The 22,513-nt window shown below is 45.6% G+C and overlaps 1 protein-coding gene across 3 annotated transcripts; it reads right to left on the reverse strand.

The window, feature by feature from the left end:
- Nucleotides 1-444: 444 nt before the first annotated feature.
- SLC18A1 (solute carrier family 18 member A1) lies at nucleotides 445-20,984 on the reverse strand. 3 transcript variants are annotated; one of them, XM_081237490.1, is made up of 15 exons: nucleotides 20,858-20,984; nucleotides 19,133-19,490; nucleotides 18,456-18,514; nucleotides 16,253-16,336; nucleotides 15,233-15,325; nucleotides 13,569-13,658; nucleotides 13,281-13,324; nucleotides 11,084-11,144; nucleotides 10,906-11,001; nucleotides 4,893-4,971; nucleotides 3,884-3,935; nucleotides 2,292-2,355; nucleotides 1,891-2,010; nucleotides 1,499-1,632; nucleotides 445-657 (listed from the first exon to the last, which is right to left on the reverse strand). In XM_081237490.1, the coding sequence occupies exons 1-15, from the start codon at nucleotides 20,979-20,981 to the stop codon at nucleotides 544-546; spliced, it is 1,572 nt and encodes a 523-aa protein (XP_081093616.1). In that variant the 5' UTR covers nucleotides 20,982-20,984; the 3' UTR covers nucleotides 445-543. The 3 variants fall into 3 exon arrangements, with proteins under 3 accessions (XP_081093616.1, XP_081093617.1, XP_081093618.1); XM_081237491.1 differs by lacking the exon at nucleotides 10,906-11,001; XM_081237492.1 differs by lacking the exon at nucleotides 1,499-1,632 and having other exon boundaries at nucleotides 530-657.
- Nucleotides 20,985-22,513: the final 1,529 nt, after the last annotated feature.

A 22,513-nucleotide genomic window follows, 5' to 3' on the forward strand; every position in this document is an offset into this window, starting at 1 on the left:
TGGTTTCAGGGAACACGGCTCACTGCCGCCTCCGTGAGATGAGTCACCCCTCGCAGAACCCACACCGCCTTACAGAAACCGAGGAGGGAGCATCGCTCTGTCCTCCCACAGAAGGTGGGCTAGCTGAGGCATCAAAGCTTAGAGGGAGGGCTTCCCTGGTGGCGCAGTGGTTGAGAGTCCGCCTGCCAATGCAGGGGACACGGGTTCGAGCCCTGGTCTGGGAAGATCCCACGTGCCGCAGAGCGGTTAGGCCTGTGAGCCATGGCCGCTGAGTCTGTGCGTCCGGAGCCTGTGCTCCGCAATGGGAGAGGCCACAACAGTGAGAGGCCCGCATACCGCAAAAAAAAAAAAAAGCTTAGAGGGAGAGCTATAGGTGACACAGGTGAGGAGAGAACCTGGGAACAGCATGCATGGGAGGGGAGGAAAGGAGACACCAGGGGAGAGAGAAGTGAGGAAGAGCCTGTGGAGATCTGCGTCCAGGGAACGAGGCAGTCACTGAAGTCTGAGCCTCACGTGACAAGGTCCAGGGACCAGTTTCTGCTGCTACTCCTCACAGCCAGGCTCCTCATCGCTGTCCTCCCCCAGAGGAAATTCCCTCATGTGCTTCTCAGCTGCGTGCCTCCGGGTCTCCATGGGGCAGTCCTGGCGCAGAACTGCCTGCAGCAAGAGGCAGGAAGAGAAATCACTGCACATCCTTCACCAGCTTCCCCATCCCCTTCCCCAACTAGCTCATCCAAGTCTAGTGCTGTGCACAGAAAAGACTCAAGAAACCAGCAAAGGACCCTTGCTCTGCTTCATGTATGTGCATAGACCACCCAAGGGACCAAGGTGTAGTCACCCTAGTCAAGACAATCATCTGATATGCTTTTAATTTCAGCCGTAGTACAGGCTCGAGCAGGGAGCCAGCTGAAATGGGCACCACCTCCCACCAGACTTTCACGTCGTCTTTTGCTCCTTTAAGCAACCTCCACATCCATCCCTAACCCACTCAGACCCTCAGGGTGCTCGTGCTGCGGTAAGAGGAAAGTATCTTATTAACTAAAATCATATGCTGTGGTTCTCTTCCCTGGGGTGTTTGTGCTTTAAGAAATGACCTGGTAAGGACAATGACCGATGTGAGTGAATGAATGAATGTGCCCAGTGGAATTCTGTCCATTTTGTGGGCATGCTTTGGTAATTCACACTTTGCCAGTAACTACAGCAAATATAGGATGCCTTGGATGATCCCTGACCCCAACACTTTACAAGCATCCCATTTTCCTTCTGTACTTAGGACCCTTCCTAACTGACCAGTGTTAGAGAGAAAGTGGTTGTGTAGAGGAGGGAAAATAAGGAAAGGCACAAGGGAAAGAGGGAGACGAAAGGGGCATTGGAAAACATGGCAGAGCAGAGAGCCTATCAAAGAGGGAGGAAGTAAGAGCACGGGATAAAAAGGGATGAGAGACATGGAAAGAAACAGAAGATGATTATTTTTTCAGCAGTCATCAGAGCCCCTTACAAGCTTCTCCTCCTTGGCTGGGGGGCTCCTCAGGTAGTAGCAGAGAGGAGCGTAGATGATGTTGACGACCCCGATGATGACCATGAGCCGGGGGAAGCCAATGGCTCGCACAATGGCACCCCCAGTGGATGGGCCTGCGAGGAATAAAGCAAATTTATTTATTTATTCAAAAAAATAAATTTATTTATTTATTCAAATTTATTCAAAGTATTTATTGAGTCTTGATCACACGGAGGACACCATGCTAGGGGCAGCAGGTGACCCAGGAGACGTCCCAGGGTCAAATATCTCCAGAACCCTAGGAGAATCAGCCTCTTCTACCTGGTAAATGGTAGATAAAAGGAGAGTGGGGTACCAGGTCCTGGTGTTCCCCCATCTCTCCACCAACATACCTATAGCAAAGCCCATGCAAAAAGCCACGTCAGCGATGGCATAGATACTCCCGTACACCGGGGCATGGCGCAGGTCCACCAGGTGTCCCATGATGGGCATCACAGAGGAATCCACCATGCCTGTAGTCAGAGCAAGCAGGACACGGCAGTCAGCTCTACCCACAGTCCCCCTGCCTGTGTGTGGCATCCTCCCTCCTCCTCCCCCCTTTAGTCCACTGCCTTTGCCTGCTGTGCGTCCTCCCCTCAGAACTGACACCCATTCCCACCAGGAGGTATGAGCCCATCTCTCCATACCCCTGCCAGCCGCTCTCCTGCTTCTTCTGCCTTTCCACATACCCCCTCTGATCCGACCCAAAGCCAACGTTCAGGGGCTTCTTGTTTCCTTTAAGGGCACTTCTTACCTATGGAAAAGCCAAGCCCTGCATTGGGGCCAATGAGACCAAAAATATTACGAGCCAGAGGAATCTGCAGCAGGAAAGGAGGAAGAGTTCTTCAGGAGTCCAGCTGGGTCAGGTGGGAGCAGCACGAAAACAGAGTTTTCCTACAAAATGCATCCTTGACCAGGCACTACGTGCCACAGACATTATCTCCGTGTATTCTTATACCTCCTGATGAAAAAGAACCTTTACTTCCGTTTAAAGATAGGAAAACTAGATTGGTGCCATTTGGGTTGAAGGTCCTATCGAGAATTACAGAACATAAGTGGTAAGATCAAGTGTGAACCTCCGATTTGACTCTAGGAAACCGCAACAATGGCCCTTTTCTGCTACATGGACTCTTCCTCACCTTCCTCTATCCCCTCCACCCAGACACATACTTCCACCCTCACTCTTCACTGAGTGGAGTTTCCTCTCTTTTCTATTTGCAACATCATCCAGAGGTTTTACTTAAACCCTAATTGGGAGCCCGTGGAGCAAGAAGACAAAAAAGAAATGCCAACAACCAGTTACCTATGAGCTAGCAGGGCAGGTGGCGTGGTTTGCATTGCCGCTTCAGCAAGCTTGTGAAACTCATTCTCTTGCCCTCCCCATCCATCCCTCATGGAATTCTTCTTTTCCTCTTTTGCTGGTTCCTTACCTCCCTCCCTGGGCATCTGTCACCCAAACCTGCTATTCCAGCACACTCACCCCTTAGAGGTTTCACATACCATTTAGATGTTAGTGGCTATAAACAATTTTAGGGGTGAATCCTCAAGGGCTCTTTCTGTTTTATCACTAGTACTGGTTAAAATTCACTGTGGGCTCACTACATGCCGGACATGGCTGCAGTTGGTGTGGGTAACCCTGTGAGGTGCTACCAGAATCCTCTTTACACAGATGAGGATACTGAGTAAAAGGAGGTGATGGAACGAGCTCAAAGTCACATGAGGAGCAAGTGACAAAGCTGGGACTGAACACGGAGCTTGTGCTCCCGATGAGGACCTCCAGCCTTTCCTGAGCACTGTATTCAGTGCTTTACAGCCATCTTATTCTCCTTCAAGCCTACGAGGCAAGCGTGCTTCTGATCCTTATGGTGGAGAGGAGAAAACGAAGGCTTAGAGAGCTTGAAGGGGACTCCTGGAAATGGAAGAGCCCTTCTTTCTTTCTTCCTCTACCAAACATTCTGGTGCTAGAGATGGGAGCACAGATAACGGTTCCCCTGGTGGCTTATGGGGTCCTGTCAGGGTGAGATGAGTAAATGAAGGCATAAAACGCACCAGCTTACAGACCCCAGAAATAGATACCACATGTATTGCTTCATGTGCCCATCCATAAAGCCTCAGACCTCTGTCTCCAGCTGCCCCACTGCCCTCTCCCTCTCCTTCCCCACCTCCTTTCAATGGGATGACTGGTGGCATCTCCCTCCAGTGCTAAATTCCTACCTACACAGAAAGAGTCTTTCTGACAATCCTTGCCAAGTCAACCCTCTGCTCATTTCAAAGGAAAGTGGTCCTTAAATGTCTGGGTTTCTCTTTCTCTCTCTCTCTCTCCCAACAAGACCTTATTATACTTACACAAAGCAAGCTGGTACCTACTACCACCATCCCAATCAGGGAGCACAGCCACCTGGAAGAAAACAACCATCATTAAACAGTGCAAAGGGGAGAGAGCCCTTCCACCTGCCACCCCATCACCAACACACTGGCCAGTCCCACCACCCCTACTTCCAGGAATCCCTTAGGATATGAGAAGGTAAACACATCTCTACATGACCAGTTTATGCCCAGGTGAGCCCTTGCCCTGTCCCTTCCTGGCCCCCCATCTCTTCCCTGACTTCACACCTCTTTCCAGTAGAAGCAGATGAGGAGCAATGGGACATATTCTTCCTTCCCTTAGAAGAGGAAGCAGCTGACTCAGAAGGTACTTGCCCCTTGGGGATAATCCTCAAACTTAACTTCTGCTATTTCCCGATTCAGCCTACCTCTCACCTATTCATATTTTATCTGGTCTTCAGGGTCCATCTCAAAAACCACAAAACATCCCAAACTTCTTTCCTTCTCTGATTTCCTATGGCAATGGTTTTTAAACTTATTTTAAAAATCTTTGTGCTGAACTCCAATGGTAAAATTAAAGGTGTTCTCACTGTAGTGGAGGAACAGAAACCAGACTCATACCTCTTAGCCCCCAACCCTTTCCACTTGGTGGCCTCTGAGGCACACCTGTAGAGCTCCCTGGGGGTCCATGGAATATAGTTTGACAACCACTGCCCAAAGGTACTGCTTTCTTCATACCTGTTCTCTGTGGAATTACTTTATCTCTTCAACTGGACAACAAACATCTGGATACTAAAGGTTGTCTCTCATATATTCACTGCCTCTTCTATAGCAGCCAGCTCAGGACCATCCTTTCTCTATATTACCCTTACCATCTACCCATCCCCATCCTCCCAGTGGGCAGTTTTTATCTGTGTGTACTTGTTCTAAAGTTTCAACCTCAGAGAAGCTATTATTCATCATCCCAGGTGCAGGGAACACCTCAGAAGACTCTCCCACCTGACTTTTCCCAGACCCCCAGGCTACATACCGACCCATCTTGTTGGCCAACACACCAAAGAGGTTGGTGCCAATGAGGTAGGACACACTGGCAGGCAAGAAAGCTAGACCTGTAGAAAGACACAGGCCCTTACCTTAGAATGTACCCAGCTCCTCTAAAACACCTTGTTTTGTGTTCAAGGATCCCAAACCACTTTGTTTTGTGGGTTTGGAGATCCTTGTGCAAACCCAGAGCAGATGACATAGGGCTCCACACTCTGCTTTCCTCAAGAGCAGGGCTGCGTTTAGCTTCAACACATTTAACGTGCGTTTAGCTCCCCTCTTGGACTTCCTGATGAATGGCTTTGATGAGCCATTCTCATGTATAAAATACCCGTGATTATCAGCATAAGAGCATGAGCTTTAGAGAAAGACTTACATACCTCCTAGGAAGTAAAATTCCTGCCTTGCTATTTACCTGCTCTTCTATTGCTCTGACAGTGACTTTTTTTTTTTTTTTGGCCACACCTCAAGGCTTGTGGGATCTTAGCTCCCTGACCAGGGATCGAACCCATGCCCCCTGCAGTGGAAGCACAGAGTCCTAACCACTAGACCACCATGGAATTCCCTCTGACAGTGATTCTGCATAAGTTACTAAACCTTTCTGAGCGTTGGCTTCCACATCTAGGAAAAACAAAGCTGTGATTCTATCGTACCAAATTACACTAAGGAGCAAATTAGATAAATGTATGGAAAAGGATTTTGTAAACTGAAGCCCTTATCACATTGTTTTCTGTGACGGTAGAGTCAGGTACCCTGGAACGTGGGCTTTGCTGCTGAGTTCAAACTGTGGCTTGACCACGGTTTAGCTCTGTGACCATGGGGAAGTTACCCTCTCTGAGCATCATTGATTTGTTCTTTCATTTATTCATTCATGTAGCATTTTTAATGAGCTTTTATTATGTACCAGGTATTCTAGGGACCAGGATTAGAAGGGTGAATAAAATAAAGAAAATCCTGGCTTCCAGGGAGCTTACATTCCAAGGGAGGGAGATAGACAATAAACAAGTAAACAAATAAATGAAAAAGATAATTTTGACAAGTGATAAATTCTGTGAAGAAAGTTTAATGTGGCAGTATGGAAGAGTGACCCGGAATAAGGGCTAACTTAGATTTAGGAGATCAGGGAAGGCTTCTTTGAGGAGGTAACATTCAAGCTGAGAACTGAATAACCAAAACAGAAGGTTTTTAGCAAGAAAAACAAACAAACAAACAAAAACACTTAATGCAAATAGGAAGGCCTATTGAGTGGACAAGTCTAGAGTTCCGAGGAGAGATCCTATGCACAGACATAAGGGTTCGACTAATTGGTTTACCAATTCGTTCTTAAAGCCATGGGAATGGTTGGGATCACCCATGAAAGATCAGAGATAGAAGAAGAGATATCTATGGACTGAGCCTTCTGGGACTCCTACCTTGAAAAGTTAACAAACGAGGAGGAGATAGCAAAGGTGGTAAAGAGTAGCCAACGAAGTAGGAGGAGATGCAATCCAGAAGGAAAAAGAAGAAGAAAAGAAAAGAAAAAAGAAGTTTGACCTCTGAAGGAGCTGGGATGTTCCAACCATAAACAGAAGGCAGTGGATGTAGGCACAGGTACAGGGAAGTAAGTATATGTAGTGATGAGAACATGCAAGGTCCCTTCTTGTTGCTTCTATTTTCTCAATGACTCGGAGTTGAGGATGATGAAGGTGAAGGGATGAGGGTGTGTAGGAGGTTTGAATGGAGAACTCTAAACCAGTCCTTTTGGAAAGTAGGAAGGACATAACTAGGGACTCAGAGAAAGACTGTTGAACAGCATGAAAACCCACTTTAGATTTGTGGCCATAAGTATAAGGTGAGACCAACAGCCTACCTAGTGTGTGTTTTCCTACAGCCCCATTTCACTGCTCAGGGGCATGCAAGGAGTCGGCAACCAGATAGGCTTAACCAGAGTGAAGGCTTCCCATGTGACAACCCCAGAGGGAGTGGGTGGGGCAAAGAAATTAACAATGCTTTCAAAGGAGTGCCATTAATGATGGACATGGATTCATCATGATGGACTCCAAGCTGAGTAAAGAAAGAAGAGAGGACATGAGTAGTGAGGGAAACAGAGAAAGAACTGAATGGACTGGTGACCCCAGTGTAGCCAAAATGTGTTAATATAGGGGTATTAGAATACCTGAGCAGGGAATATGTAAGGTGATAACTGTACTGCTTGGAAGTGAAATTTCAGAGAAGCTACGATTAATGGTGAGGTCAAGGTCAATACTATATAAAGGTTTGATTGGTTAAGGTGGAGAGGAGAAGATCATTCCAAGAGAGTAGACTAAGGAATAGGCCAAGATGTTGGCAAGGTTATCCACCTGGATATGGGAGTCACCAAAAGTGGTGACAGCAATAAAGGTGAAATGAACATGAGCCAGGTGTTGGTGGATTTAATGAATAAGAAGGGATAACTCAGGGGTCAGTAGATAACTGCAATAAAGAAGGGTGGGGTGGTATAATCTAACGACATGATTTTCAAGGGAGTCAGGGCCTTTGAAGGAGAATGAAGAAGAAATGATTCAGAAGCAGCGAAAGAAAGCAAAGCCTAAAGGAACATGTACTTCCATCAAGAAGGCTGTGGGAAAATGGTGTTCTCAGAAAACATTCAGGTCTCAGGGCAAGAAGATGAAACAAGTGTTCAGAGAAAAGAGGCTGAGGGCATAGGGACACTTGCTGATGGCAGGGACTTCCACAAGACCCAGGATTTGGGAGGGCAATGGGAAACTGGGTCAGATTAAGAAATCTCTCAAATATGGGAATAATAATAATTGCTACCAGATAGGCTGGTGATAAGGCTTAATTGAGATAATGCAAAGCAACCATTTTGCAAGGTGCCTGGCACAGAATAAGTGCTCTCTGAGCATCGGCCTTAACTATTATCATCATAACCAGGGAGTAACAGGGTCAAGACTTGAACCCAGACCTTCTCCCTCCAACTCCAGGTGTTTCCACCACCCCACCAGCAGTGTGGCAGCACAGATGGCTCTGGCATAAAGAACTGCATGGAATGAGTGGTGTGAGTTTCCTTGGGTCTCACCAGCCTCTCTCTGCCTCTCTGTATGGAGTGGAAACAGTGCTGCCTAATAGAAACTGTCATGATGATTACAAATAAACCCAAAGTCAACAATTCACCAGTTACTGGCTGAGGTCTTGTTTGCTTTTAATATTCTCTTCTGTGGGCTGGAGGTGAAACACACCTTAGTGTGTTTGTCTAGTCTATCTGTACAGGTGGCAATCTGTTTCAAACTGTAACCATGTGTTTCTGTTTAATTGCTTTAAAAAAATGTAATAGTACAGCTACTCAATTGTCTACCTGGTATCTGGAAATGGGCACCTGTATGAAGCCCACAGGCCTCCTAGATACATCTCCTTGACATTATTTTAGGTGGTGTGGGATTTCCTGAATGAGATTTTCCTCAGTCAGTGTGGCTTGTTCTTTAGGATCTGAGTATAGCTTGCAATTCAGTAGCATTTTGTGCAAAAGAGGTGTTCCAGACTATATGTCTACAGACACATATATATTTCACAGCATATCTTCAAGGGGTGGGGAATTACACAGAGCTGTGACTGTCAAAGTGATTTCAACAAAAACAATGATGAAAACAGTAATGATTTTTATTTCCTGACTATATCCTCTATTCCAGGCACTGTGCTAATGCCTTTAGAATATAAAGATCTATTTAACCCTGAAAACAACCAGAAAAGTGCTTCCATTTTTTTTTTGGATTTTTTTTTTTTTTTTTTTTTTTTTTTTTGCGGTACACGGGCCTCTCACTGTTGTGGCCTCTAGACCAGGCTCCAGACGCGCAGGCTCAGCGGCCATGGCTCACGGGCCCAGCCGCTCCATGGCACGTGGGATCTTCCCGGACCGGGGCACGAACCCGTGTCCCCTGCATCGGCAGGCGGACTCTCAACCACGGCGCCACCAGGGAAGCCTGTGCCTCCATTTTTACAAATGAAAAAAAGTGGAGTTTGAAGATGTTAAGTAACTTATCCAAGGACACAACCAGTAAGTGGCTGGGTCAGGATTTCAACCCAGGTGGACTTGTCTCCAAAGCCTGAGCTCTTTCCTCCACTGGGTGAGAGTAGTGGGCACACAATGGGCCACTTGGAGGATGTTCAGTCACACACTACAAATTGTTCCTGCCAACACCTTGGAGACGGGTCTGCATTGAAAGCAATATTTTTCAGTGTGGTCGCTGACGCCATATCAGCATCCCTGGGAAATTCACCAGGAATGCAAACTTGTTTCTGCTGAATTGCTGGATGGGGCCTCGCAATCTGAATTTTAACACACTTTCCAGGTGAGAACATTTGAAGTTAGACTTACAGATGCAGAGGGCACTGAGCAAAGTTGTAAGGGATGGTGGAGGACAAGGCCTTCTCAGTCTCTCACTTACCCCCCTGAGGGCTTTCTACTGTAGCCTCGCCTGCGCAAGGCACTGGGTGGCATCAGGCCTGTGAGCTTCCTCGCGTCTCACCAGCCTCTCTCTGCTTCTCTGTACCCTGACAGGAAACAGTGCTGCCTAATAGAAACTGTCAGGATGTTTACGATGAAACCCAAAGTCAGCAATTCACCAGTTACTGGCTGATGGCTGGTTTGCTTTTACTATTCCTGTGGGGTGAAGAAGGGCTGGAGAGAGGCCGTTCTGAGCCAAGGTCGGTTGGCCCTCCGCTCCAAGAGCCTCGAGGCAGGGGATGTTTATTTGCACCGAGCACCAACTAACTCAATCAACTGTCATGGTCAGGGGCAGCTGCAGCCCAGAAAAAATTCAATTTAGGGCTACGAGTGCAGCTGGGAGCCTTGCTTAGCCTGGTCCCCTAAAAAATTAGATTTAGTGCTTTTCATTGTATATTAAGCTGTATCAGGTTCTTGTCAGTTTCCCCTCGGGCCACTTAAGCCTCTCCTCCCTGCAGTGGCTGAGCCATTTGCACGTAACCTTCTCTGTCCCCATTCCTCAGGCTTCCTGGAAAGGTCCAGAGCCTGCTCTCTGAGCTCAGATGAGTCATGAGGACATCTCTCCATGGAGCAAAGGAGGCCAGAGGCCTCCCTCACAGAACAATATACTCCATTAGCACCTTTTTAGAGGTAAAAAGATAGCAAAAGGGTAATCTGGGGGACGGGGAGTGGGAAAGAAGAACGTATCAGTGATGGTGACGGTGGTGCCTTGTTAATGTTCTATGGGTGCAAAGCTTTGCCACAGATTATGTCATTTGTTTCTCAGATTTACCCTCTGAACTAGATAGTATTCTGATGTCCATTTTAGAGATGAGAAAAGTGGTGCTCAGAAAGTTGTGATTTTCACAAGTGTGCACAGCAAATCAATGGAGCAGAAATAAAAACCCAAGGTCTTTTTTTTTTTTTTTTTTGCGGTACGCAGGCCTCTCACCGCTGTGGCCCCTCCCGCTGCGGAGCACAGGCTCCGGACGCGCAGGCTCAGCGGCCATGGCTCACGGGCCCAGCTGCTCTGCAGCATGTGGGATCTTCCCGGACCGGGTCACGAACCCGTATCCCCTGTATCGGCAGGCGGACTCCCAACCACTGCGCCACCAGGGAAGCCCAAAACCCCAGGTCTTTGGACTAGAAGTTATTCATCCACCCAGCTAGGTATGTTGCCCCTCCATCACCCATCAACGCCCCCCAACTCTGTGCTTCTCAGCCTGCTTCTTTTTTTCTTCTTCTTCTTTTTTTTTTTTTTTAAGTTGAGAGTTATGACAGAAATTTTTAGGACTTCAAGCCCAGGAGGCAGCCTCTCAAGTAACCCTGAGAGAACTGGTCCTCGGCCTGCTTCTTGAAGGGACTGCCCACTAAATCAGGCTTGATTCACAGGTGTGGGCAGGGAAGGTAATTCTGTGAAGGAAGCACACTGTCCTTCTGTGACTCTGAAGACCTGGCCCTGATGATGCTTGCCGATTACCTGAGAAAGGGCCCATGGCACGCATCTCTGCCCAAGCCCGAGTTGGGAACCAAGGTCACTTACCTAGCTGCCACTCAGGGGCACACATGGTCTGCATCATCCAGATGGGCAGTGTGGGCTCGAGCATGGCCACCCCCATGTTGGCAAAGCAGAGGGAGCCTGGGGAGATGGTTCAGTGAGCCCCCGAGGCTGCCCTGAAACTCAGACTCTCCCAGCCCAAAGGGAGGAAATGTCAGCTTACCTGCAGCCACCAGGATAAAAGGGTCTCTGACAAGTGTGAGGAGGGGAGTCCCCTTGGCACTCTGAGAACATGGACAACAAGAAACTTCCATTTGTACTGTGTATTCATCTCTCCTGTTTTCACAGAATCTGAGAGCGTGCAGGCAGACCTCAGAGACCATCTACGTCAGCTCCCTTACTGGAGAGACCAGACACCCACGTCATAGAAGAGGAGGCGACTTGCCCAGTGTCACAGAGTGAGCTGGTGGCCGCACAGCCCCCGTGTGCAAGGCAGTCACAAAGAGTAAGACAACATATTCCAGACATGATTCCTGCCTTTGAATGACCATCAACCAGATCAGAGTGGATTGTCAGCAAGGCCAACGTTGGACAACAGGTGTTCCTGGCCTCGGGCCTCTCCACTAGATCTTACCAGCACCAATATTCATCCACGAGGGACCACAGGCAGAGCGCTGAACCCCAAAGGTGAGCCTAGAGGTAACAACTCAGAAAGCTGCTCAAGCCTTCTGAATGCTTTGTTCTGACCGTGTGGAGCCATACTGGACTGGTGTGGCCGAAGGAGCCTGAACATCTAGATTAAAATGCCAGCCTAAATGTCCAATTATAACATCCCGCACCCCTCAAAAAACTTCATTCCAGATAAACTTAGCATCTACCTTCCTTCCATGCATACAAGCAGGCCCTCAGTTGTCATGGTTATCTTTTCCTAAACTCCCTTCCTTCTCCTTTGCATAGGTTCAAACCTCACCCATTCGTCAAGGTCAAGCTTAAGTGGCTCCTTCTTATCCAGTGTTCCCTGACTCAGGAGCTGGAACTTCTCTCTCTTTCAAATTTCCTGAGTACTGTGTCCTTACCTCTGGTGCTTACCACATTCTAGCTTGTAATAGATTTAATAGTTTTGATATGATAACCCTCTCTGCATCCACACAGGGTGGATTGCAATATTCAGAGATACTAAAACTAAAAAGATCATGCCTTCTCCCATATATAATTCAAGTAAATAGACAGATCTAACTCATAAAATGTACATAAAAAAGTCCAATAAACCCTTTGAGCCAACCATTTCACTTTTCTTTGTTTTTGTTTTTGGCTGCACCATGTGACTTGTGGGATCTTAGTTCTCTGACCACAGATTGAACCCGGGCCCTCGGCAGTGAAAGTGTGGAGTCCTAACCACTGGATAGCCAGGGAATTCCTGACAATTTCACTTTTAGAAATTTACTCTAAAGATGACCTCCAACTCTATAACAATGCCTATACACAAGTTTATTCATTGCAGCACTATTTGTAGCTGCAAAATACTGGAAACTACCTAAATGCCCAAATATAGAAGAATGAATAAAATATAGTACTGGTATGCTAGCCAGAAAAAAAATACTTTTTTGAATACATAGAACATTACCATCTAAAAATCAAAATTATTCAAAAAGGTACTAAAGGAAAATCACTCTTCTACTTACAACACTTCTGATACCAAATGGGTGGGCTTTTTTCACACCAAGCAATTCTCCAATTCTCTGTGAACCAGCTGGGGGTCCCTAAAGTTTAATTCAATTCTGACACTAATTACTTGGAGCTAGCACAGACCCCACAAGATTGCCCCCCACTTCAGACACCAATCACAAGTAGTGCACCCCTAGGATACCAACACTACCTTCTGACTTGGCTACAAAATCAAGGTCCTTAGATCAAACATTCCCATATTGTCTGTACTCTCTTATCTTTCTTCATGACTTGGTATAGATTTCCCAGAGCCATCTCTGTCTTAGAGTCAGACAGACACCAACTCTGATATTTAACTGCTACAGAATGACAGTCTGTAAGTATGCTTTGTGGGGGAGAGGTTGTTTGGATGGCCTCCAAGGTCTTCTTTAGCTCTGAGATATTATAACTATAAATACTTAGGTCCCAATGTGATAGTCATCCTGGTTCTGAGTTATTATATATAACTCAGTAAGGTTTCCTTGATTCTTTATAAGGCCCTTCCTCCATCTTGGTCCAACAACAAGCCAGACTCCTTCCCCATCCCTCAGGCTATCCTAAACGTGACCCTATTGGGAATCCAGTACAGTTCATGCTTTCTCCAACTCCACTCCCCTTTCTTCTTATGGTTTGACAGGGATGGTCTAGGCAGGCCTGGGTCACTGCACCTATCCATTCTATCACTCTCTTGGCAATGGAGCTTGGTATCCACTTACCTCAGGACAGACTTTGGAAGGCTGCAGGATGCAAAGCTGGAGTGCTAAGAAAGGAAGAGGGAGTGAGAAATAGTTCAGTATGTCTACTTATTAGTTGGAGGATCCAATAACAGCCACGTTGTCAGCACCTTACCCCTTGCAGATCTAATTCCCTGAGCTTCCTCCCTCTCTCTCACGATGGGGCAGTCCTCGATCCACCCAAATATGTCAACACGGACACCACAGCATAATGCATTCCCAACCTGACCTGGGCTCTCGCCTGCCTGGTGGCCTCTGATGGTGACTTACCTCCATCCAGTAGTGCCAGGAAGGCCAAGATGAGGAAGGGTACAGTCTTCCCCAAAAATACGTATGTCACGCTTCCAAACGGAGCTCCCACTAGAAAAGCAAAACAGGCATGGATTCCAGAGATGGGGGGCTGATTCCCAGCCAGCATGACTTGTCCTCCTATACCCAGTGGGCATTTCTTTTGATGGTCTGCTAGGGGCTGAGCTCCACATGAGGACACGAGGTTTTGAGGATTCAGAGATGAAGAAGACCTACTTCCAAGGGGCTCACTTTCTAGTGGAAGAAATGTGTGTGTGGGCGTGGGGGGGACCCAAATAATTATAACATGGTGAAAAGTAAGTGTTCCATCCACAAAATGTTATGTAATCACAGTAGAGTGAGTTCAGGTGGCCACAGGGGCTTTGTTAACTGGCTAATACTTGTGGGGAAGAAGCATGTGTGAAGAACACAGAGGTGTCAGAAAAGAGAGTGTGGATGGAGCAGAAATAGAAGAAAGTCCCTGTTACTAGAAGAGGAGTATTTGGGAGATGAGAAGAGGTGGGGAGGGTTGAGACCAAATAGCCAAGGGCCCTGTATATCCAGATAAAGCATGTACTTGGCCTTGTGGGCTAGGGAGAAACACCAGTGCTTTTTGGCAGGGGAGAAACACCAGCTCTGGGCATAGGAAGCTTCTTCTGGCGGCACCTTGGAGGAAGGAGGCAATGTGCAGATCAGGCAGGAGGCTGGTGCCTTGTTCCAACTGAGATGTGATGAGGAGCTGGCTTTGAGCAAGTGGCTGAGGAGGGTATAACAGGCTTATTCATTTGGGAGGGAGAGGTGATAAAGGAGACAAGGATGCACCAAAGTGTTAGCTTGGGTGTCTGGGGAGGTGGATACTAACGAAGAGCAGGGCTTTGCTTCCCTGTCCTCGCCGTGGTGGTAGAGAGCAGGGTACAGGCCAGGGAAGAGATTTTTGGTGTTTTCTTCTCAATTAGCTAGAAAATTCCTAGAGGGCAGGAAGCATGTCTGAGGCTTCTGACCTATATCCCCTCTGTGCCAGCATTGTGCTTGGCACACAGTACGTACTCAGTAAAAGTGTGTGGCTTGTTGGACTAGTCAATTAAACCAGACTTTGGATGAACCTCAAAGAAAGTATAAGCTTATGGTTTGGAGCTTGGGATTCGATCCCAGAAAATCTGAGTCTGTATCCTTGCTCTGGCATTTCCTGGCCATGTGACCTCGGGTGGCTATGAACTGTCCTTATCCTCATCTGTGTAATGGGGGCGATCATTCCTCTTTTACAGTGTGGTAGTGAGGAATAAAAGAGATTATGTATATATTTAGCACAGAACCTGACAAAGAGCATGTTCTCATGTTGAAAGTACTGGCCACGTACGGAAGCAGAGGTAAGGCGGTGGCTACTAACATGCAGATATTCACTCCCTTGAATAGAGTAGGTTTCTGGACCATTCCCAGGCCCTTATGAGCTGTTCAGCTCCCCAAGGGAAAAGAGATTCTGCTTTTCCTGGGCAGAATTTCAGAAGGACTCAAAACATGGTTGGACAGAGAAGGAAGAAAAATGCCGTCTTCCATGACCTTAGAAACACCTGCCTCCTGGGGCTGTCTCCGGAGAGTCTGCTGTAGCTCATGCTCCTGAACCCAGATCTGGGGCCAGTGCCACTTACCTAGCACTCCCAAGGCCAGGCCCCCCAAGGCAATTCCCATGGCCTGCCCTCTCTCACAGTCATCAGTGTAGACACTTGCCAGCATCCCAAGACCTGAAAGGAGAGAGGCAGGTAGAGTCAGCATAGTCTCTGCCTCTCTACTGAGTCCTTGATCTTGCCCCTATTATATCTTCAGGGGTCGTCTTAGCTAGAGTTTCAGTTTTTGGGGTTTTATAGAACCTAACCCATAGTATTTTGCAAATACTGCCTCCCACAGGTCCCCCAAATGCCCACCTTGCTCACTTCTTCTGTTCAGGATATCATTAGAAGTGCAAAAGTCTCTGGGAAGGGTAATGCAGAATACCATTGTCCAGTGATCCTGCATTTCATATTATTTTATCATTCCTAGTACATTTCCCTGAATCCATGGATATGGAGTAGGTCAAGGAAGGGAAAAGCTATGGACACAGAGCACTGCTCTATTCGATGGGGATGCCCAAGGAAGAGTATGAAAGCACTTGGGAGAGAGTGTGGGCTGGGCTCTTATGCCCATTTACTCATGTGTAAAATGCCATAAAATCTCTGCTTCATAGGGTTACATTAAATATTGTATTTGATAGTACTTTTCAAACTGTGATGGTATTACCAATAGTATTAACTTTACTACTTCTATAAAATGGTAAGAGGGGGACAGAGAAAAGACCATAGAGTGGCATTAAATAAAACCTGGCATACTTCACAGTTTTACCTTGGGCTTGGTCTGACCTGAGCTAGCAGCATCTAAATATCAAAGAAAATTATGTCACGCTTAGGGATTTATAGGCACTACCAGCAACTCTACAATTATCTTGTTTTTAAATCACAATTTCCACAACTATGCAGAGATACATATCACAATTTATGCAACAATCACAACTATGATGATATTTTCCTTAATTTCTTCATATAAATCTTATAGTGTCTGACGGTAGTAAGAGGTGGTGAGAGATGTGTGTGTGTGTGTGTGTGTGTGTGTGTGTGTGTGTAAGATGTCGGCGTTACCTGCAACAGATGAAAATGAAGATCCAATGCCTTGAAGAGCTCTGGCCACAAAGAGCAGGGTATAGGTACCAGAAAAAGCAAACACTGGGCAAAGAGAATAGCAAGAATGCTCCAGTTAGCAAAAATGCCTTTGATTCCCTGGCCACCAGAAAATGGACTCGTGATACTATAGACATGAGCCATTATGCGTATGTTTTAATAAAGCATGATCACTGCTCCCTGTTTTCGGAGTTGTCTTTCTAATCCTTCCCCCTTAATTAGGATTGCATTTTAATTGGCATGAAGACAGAGAAACCAAAGCATAAACTGATTCACCACATAGTGAATGGAAGGCTGAGTGTCCACATTTCCTGCTTAAAACCCAACATCCTGTCCACTGGAGTCAGGGCTGTGCATGAAACCCAATGCCCTGGGCTGAGAACTGGTCCCTGGACCCTACTTCTGGATCCTCTATATGCAATACCCAGATCTGATCTTTGCCATTGTTGGGTCCCATTGAGTCATCTGGAGTGTGGGACAAAAGCTATGTGTACTTGAAGGACCGTTGCTACTGTGTAGAAAATAATATCTTGTAATCCAATCATATCCTTCCCCTAATATTGGAGGACCTTTTAGCCAAATCAGATCAGTGAGTATTTATTAAGTAATACTGACCATGCAGCTGTGCTGTACTCTGTAGCAGATGTGAAATAAAGAGAATATCCAGTTCATGCCCTTGAAGAGATTCATTCTACTAGAGACTAACATACACGAAACTGAGAACCAAACAGGAATATGTTGTCAACAACTAAATTACAGGGCATTGGTAGTAAGGTTGGTGGGTCCAGACATGTCTCATCTCCAATTCCAGGACAACACCACAGAAAGAGAGAAGACTCCCTCCCAAAGTGTCTGAATCAGCATAATCTGAATCCCTTTGCCCATTCATTAGATGTCTTTGGTTGTGTTTATAATCTTCTCCCATGACTTCCCGACATGAGCACACCGTCTCCCAAACATGCAAATGATTGGTCTCTCCTGGCCAGGCCTCCAATGCTTTCTGCCAGGCTTTCTGATTTCCACTCTGTTCAGGGTCTGCTACCCCTATGTCCTTTGAGAATGGTGTGACCAACTCATCTCTGTTGGCCCAGGACCTCTGTGGTTTTAAAATCAAAAGTCTCGCATCCCAGGAAGCCCCTCAATCCCAGGCAAACTAGGATGGTTGATCCCCCTATTTAGGAAGACCAAAGTAATTTCTTTTTCACTTTGTGCCCCAACATGGGCCACCATTTAGCTCCTAATTACATTAAGCATGTTTCCCAGCTGGGGGCCCTTCAGGGGAGTGATGGGCATCAGTAACCTCATTTTAGTATTTAAAAACCCTGAAGGAATGCTACACAGGATCCCCTAAACATCAAACGTTTGCTAGAGTTAGGCTAACTCAGTATAGCAACACTAGTTATGGCATGGAAACGATAACTATTATTTAATATATACAGTTCAGTAGATAAGAAAAGCTTTCAAAACATGAGTTCTTGGACTTCCCTGGTGGCACAGTGGTTAAGAATCTGCCTGCTAATGCAAGGGACATGGGTTCGATCCCTTGTCCGGGTAGATCCTACATGCCACGGAGGACTAAGCCCGTGTGCCACAACTAATGAGCCTGCACTCTAGAGCCCGCAAGCCGCACTACTGAGCCCACGTGCCACAACTACTGAAGCCCGCATGCCTAGAGCCCATGCTCCACAAGAGAAGCCACCGCAATGAGAAGCCTGTGCACCGCAACGAAGAGTAGCCCCCCTCACCGCAACTAGAGAAAGCCTGCGCGCAGCAACAAAGACCTGACGCAGCCAAAAATAAATAAATAAATTTATTTAAAAAAAAAAAGATGGGAGGTTTGTACTAAACTCATTCAAGGGATTACTGATAGATACACACATACACATTATAGCATACAAATTAAAACAGCCTTCACAATTTTCCCAAGCTGAAGGAAGTGAAGTATCTGTTCTTTTATAGCATGATATACAAATGCCAACTAGACTGAGTTGCCTCTACTGCTCTAGTCCCCATAACGAAAACTGTAAAGCATTTAAATCAGTGTCATAGGTCACTTAGTCAGATGACGAATTAGCGAACTTGACCCTGCTCTATTCCTGGTAATGCATGTGATAAAATCAAAGTTAATCAATGAAGTGAAGAAAAGAGGTAGCAAATTACTTACTAATTGTGGAGATAAACATGATAACAAAGCCAGCAAACATGGGAATGTGATATCCAATCCTAAAAGGGAATTTAAAAAAAGATACAATTCCAGTAGGCATCTGTATCCTTGCACTATATTTTTTCATGTAACTGGGAACAAAAATGCAGTTATTTGAGTGCATGGCAAAACATGTCTCCGAATGCAGGTATAGAGATGGAATATGACATGTGAATGCATATAAACAAACATGCAAATTTACCTGTTGGCCAGGGCCCAAATCCTCTTTTCCAGAAAAGATAAATAACCTAGTCAGAAGGCATATCTTTCTGAAACATGAGGATAATCCTAAACACAAGCACTAAGAATCCAGCGCTCTATCCTGCAAGAGGCCTGTCCTATTTCTACCATTCCCCCATTCAAGCCATGTTCCAGGGCACTGAAATAATACCAGTAGTATACTTCTGTTCTCTGGTTCTCTTCTTGGTAATCAATAGTCATTACATCACCAAGAAAATCTGAAGCCCAAGTCATTTTATCAATATCACCTTATCTTTCCCAAACAGCTGACCACCCTGGGGTGCAGACAAGTGAGTTTTCCTTCTTTATCCCTTCTAACCACCTTTATGATACCTCAGCCCATTCTCTTATGTCTGAGCCCCTGAGTACCCTGTGGGGCACTGTACCCATTGAGATACCTGTTGGTGAGAGGCCCCACGAATGGGTTGACCAGAAGTTGCATCACAGCCTTGGAAGCAAACAGAAGCCCAACCCGTAGGTTCTCTTCCTTCAAGAACTCTGTGCCTTGAAAGCAGTCGTTTTCATGGGCTGGGATGGCTTCGGTGACTGGAGCGGGGATGGTGCCGGGAGTGTCACTTGTCCATGCTATGCCACTGGGCACACTTTCTTCGATTGCCAAGGTGTTGTTTTCAAAGAAGGAGAAGATGGTGGGAAAGGCAGAAGTGAGGGCAGGCTGGGAAGCTGTGGTGGGCCCAGGGTACAGAGACGTGTTGACTTTGAACTCTGTGGCATATAGGTAGGTGGGCACAATGGGCACTGAAAGTTAAGAAGAACAAGTAATGAGGGCTAAGGACAGACTGGCTTCTGACTGCTAGTCAGTTCAGGGACATTACCATGAGGTCCAGCCTCATGCTCAGGAAGGCGTCTAAGTGACATGATCTGAGGCCTACTCAAAGACTGCGCCTGCCGGAGTTACCCTATTAGCTCAAGTACCTGCATTCCAACCATCGTACAATTGGTCCTCATTATTCATGGATTCCATATTGGCTAATTTGTCTACTGGCCAACATTTGTAATCACAAAAATCAATGCTCACAAAGTCACCACGGGTTTTCTCAGACATACATGCAGAGAGTGTGGAAAACAGAGTCACCAGATGCTCACTTTTGCAGCTGAGGTTGAACAAGGTGGGCTCTGCCTTCTTGTTTCACTCTCACACACAGATGCAGAGCATGAGGCGGGGAAGGGCAGTGAGGTGCAAGAAATTCCAGCTCTGGGGCCAGGTGGGCACAGCCTGAATCCCAGCTCAGCACCTGTTAGTGGGGTCACCTCAGGCAAGTCACTTAACACCTCTGAAGTTCGTTTTCTCTTTTGTAAAGAAAATACAATCTACCAGGATGTGTTGTTTTTAAGATTTAAGATCATAATCTATATGGTGTGTATGTGTGCGCACACACACACACACATATGTATGGGGGGGCGGGGGGGCGTGTGTGTGTGTGTGTGTGTGTGTGTGTGTATTTCCCCGAGGAGAAATTATTTAGTATTGACTAAATCCAGTGTTCACAGAAAATTTATAGAGCATAACACCATGAATAATAAGAACTGACTGTATTGGATTTATAATTTGTTTCAGGAAGATTCTTGTTTAAAAGCATGTATTTTACCCAGAAGGGGAAACATGTTGGTGCCCATTTATATACCAGCACAACTGAATGTAAAACTGAATAGACTACCAACTGAAAAAAAAAGGACTGGGAGGGCATGAACCACAGGAAAGGTAAGTTTTGATAAGAAGTTGGATATCCATATAAAGTGTGTTATTTTGACAGAGCAGACAAAGGCAACATGGTGAGAAGATGCTGACAATCCCAGAGGGCACTTGGAGTCATTAGCGCCTTAGGAAGAGAGTATGGGGAGGAAGAAGAGTATTGCCAGTTCTGGCTCCAGGTCAGCCCCTTAGATTTGGGCAGATGCTCTCTGAACCTTTGGGGTCTTTCAGCAAAGGTTGGCAAGCTTCAGACTCCATTTCCTGCCATTTCTTCCAATCCCCAGCAATCCTTGTGTTTTCAAGCACAAAAAGAAAGTCTCCAGTCCATTCACTGCTGAATTCTAACAGGGTATGTGCTGTCCTCTGGGAACCAGAGCAAATTAACCCCCAGCGCCAAGCCCCCCACACGTACCCACCACAGTGAGCAGCATGTTGTCCAAGAGCAGAGCGACAAACACCACCAGCAACACCAGCTTCCGGGACTCTCTCCCCTTCTTCAGCAGCCACTGAGGAGCGTCCAAAGCTGCCCTGAGCATGGTGAGGGCGCCAGGGGTGGCTTCTCTGCCAGGTTTTTAGGGAGGATCTGGGAGAAATTCTGCCCAGACGCGTGAAACTCACTATTAAAATGAGATGTACAAAGAGTTGCAAGTGATAGGATGGTATTTTTGTTTGTTTTTTGTTTGTTTATATTTTATTGAAGTATAGTTGATTTACAATGTTCTGTTGATTTCTGCTGTTCAGCAAAGTGATTCAGGTACACATATATATATATTCCTTTTCATACTCTTTTCCATTATGGTTTATCACAGGATATTGCATATAGTTCCCTGTGCTGTACAGTAGGACCTTGTTGTTTATCCATCCTATATATACTAGTTTGCATCTGCTAAGCCCAAACTCCCAGTGATAGGATGGTATCTGAACCTTTTCCATGCCTGTGTCTCTGTTACTTCTTATACATCTGAATAACTCTACCTTGTTCACAGAATGCCTTCCAAGGAAGCATTGCTGACCAGCTTTTTATATCTGAAATTCTACCTCACATATTAAGCAAGTTCTACAGAGATCACCTAGCTCTATATTTTTCAAACATCAGACATTTGCCCATCACCTCAGTAGTTTATGTCATATCTGAGGACTACCTGTATTGTTATTTACTTAATCTTTTCCTCTAAATCCACTCTTTTTAAAAACTGAAATACTATCATTTAAAAAGATAACTTTATGTGCCATGCCAAAAAAATAACTGTCTATGTCTAGGTACCACCCTAAAATAGCCCATGTGCCACAAGTGTTACCTGTGCTGCCCACTGAGAAACACTGACCTAGACCAAGGCTTTCATCTCACAGATGAGAAATCTGAGATTCAAGAAGCTAAGAGATGTGTCTCAGGTCCCACAATCAGTGTCAAACTAGAACAAAATCCCAGGTTTTTTTTTTTTAACTTGCAGGAACGTTCCCCACCATCTTCCCTTGCTCTATGGTACTAGAAACACACCTATTTTTTTGTTTAAGCTATAAACCCCTGCTCAGAAAGGTGTGCTACTCTGTGTAAGTAAAATACTAACTCTGATGATTCGTTTTCTACTTAGGATTTCATGTCATTAGTCAGCATTAAGTCAGAGTACTTTGTTAGACTTCAGGTAATAACAGTTGCTGGGAAGGATTTCATTTTCTTTTATGTTGTTTCTGTTGTAGTATCAACAATTCCAATCTTATAAAGTTTAAAATAGATTACTGTCATGAAACATATCAGGCTCTAAAAAAGGTATACCCTTTGATTTGGAACCTATCTTAAGGAAATAATCAGAAATGCAGCCAAAGATTTATGTGTAAAGTTAATAACTGTTGAATTATTTATGTTAGTGATACATTTTAAATGTATCATAAAAATGATACATTTTAATGGTGGAATATAAGTAGCTCTTAAAAACAATGTTTTCAAATAATTTTGATGACTTAGAAAATACTCTTAATATGTTAAGAAAAAAATGATATTAGATTGTATCTACAGCTTGACCTCAATTATATAAAAAATAAATATATGTGCACCATTTTAAAAGACTAT

This window comes from Mesoplodon bidens (genome assembly GCF_964165515.1).
Source record: "Mesoplodon bidens genome assembly, chromosome: 6".
In the NCBI taxonomy this organism is placed as follows: Eukaryota; Metazoa; Chordata; class Mammalia; order Artiodactyla; family Ziphiidae; genus Mesoplodon; species Mesoplodon bidens.

What these genes read in the sequence shown, in the direction of transcription:
- SLC18A1 (XM_081237490.1), bottom strand. Translation starts at nt 20,981, where the DNA reads ATGCTCAGGGCAGCTTTGGACGCTCCTCAGTGGCTGCTGAAGAAGGGG. An exon ending in CATGCTGCTCACTGTGGTGG is followed by an intron (nt 19,491 to 20,857) that starts GTACGTGTGGGG and finishes CTTAACTTTCAG; the next exon opens with TGCCCATTGTGCCCACCTAC. An exon ending in TTCATTTTCATCTGTTGCAG is followed by an intron (nt 15,326 to 16,252) that starts GTAACGCCGACA and finishes CTCTCCTTTCAG; the next exon opens with GTCTTGGGATGCTGGCAAGT.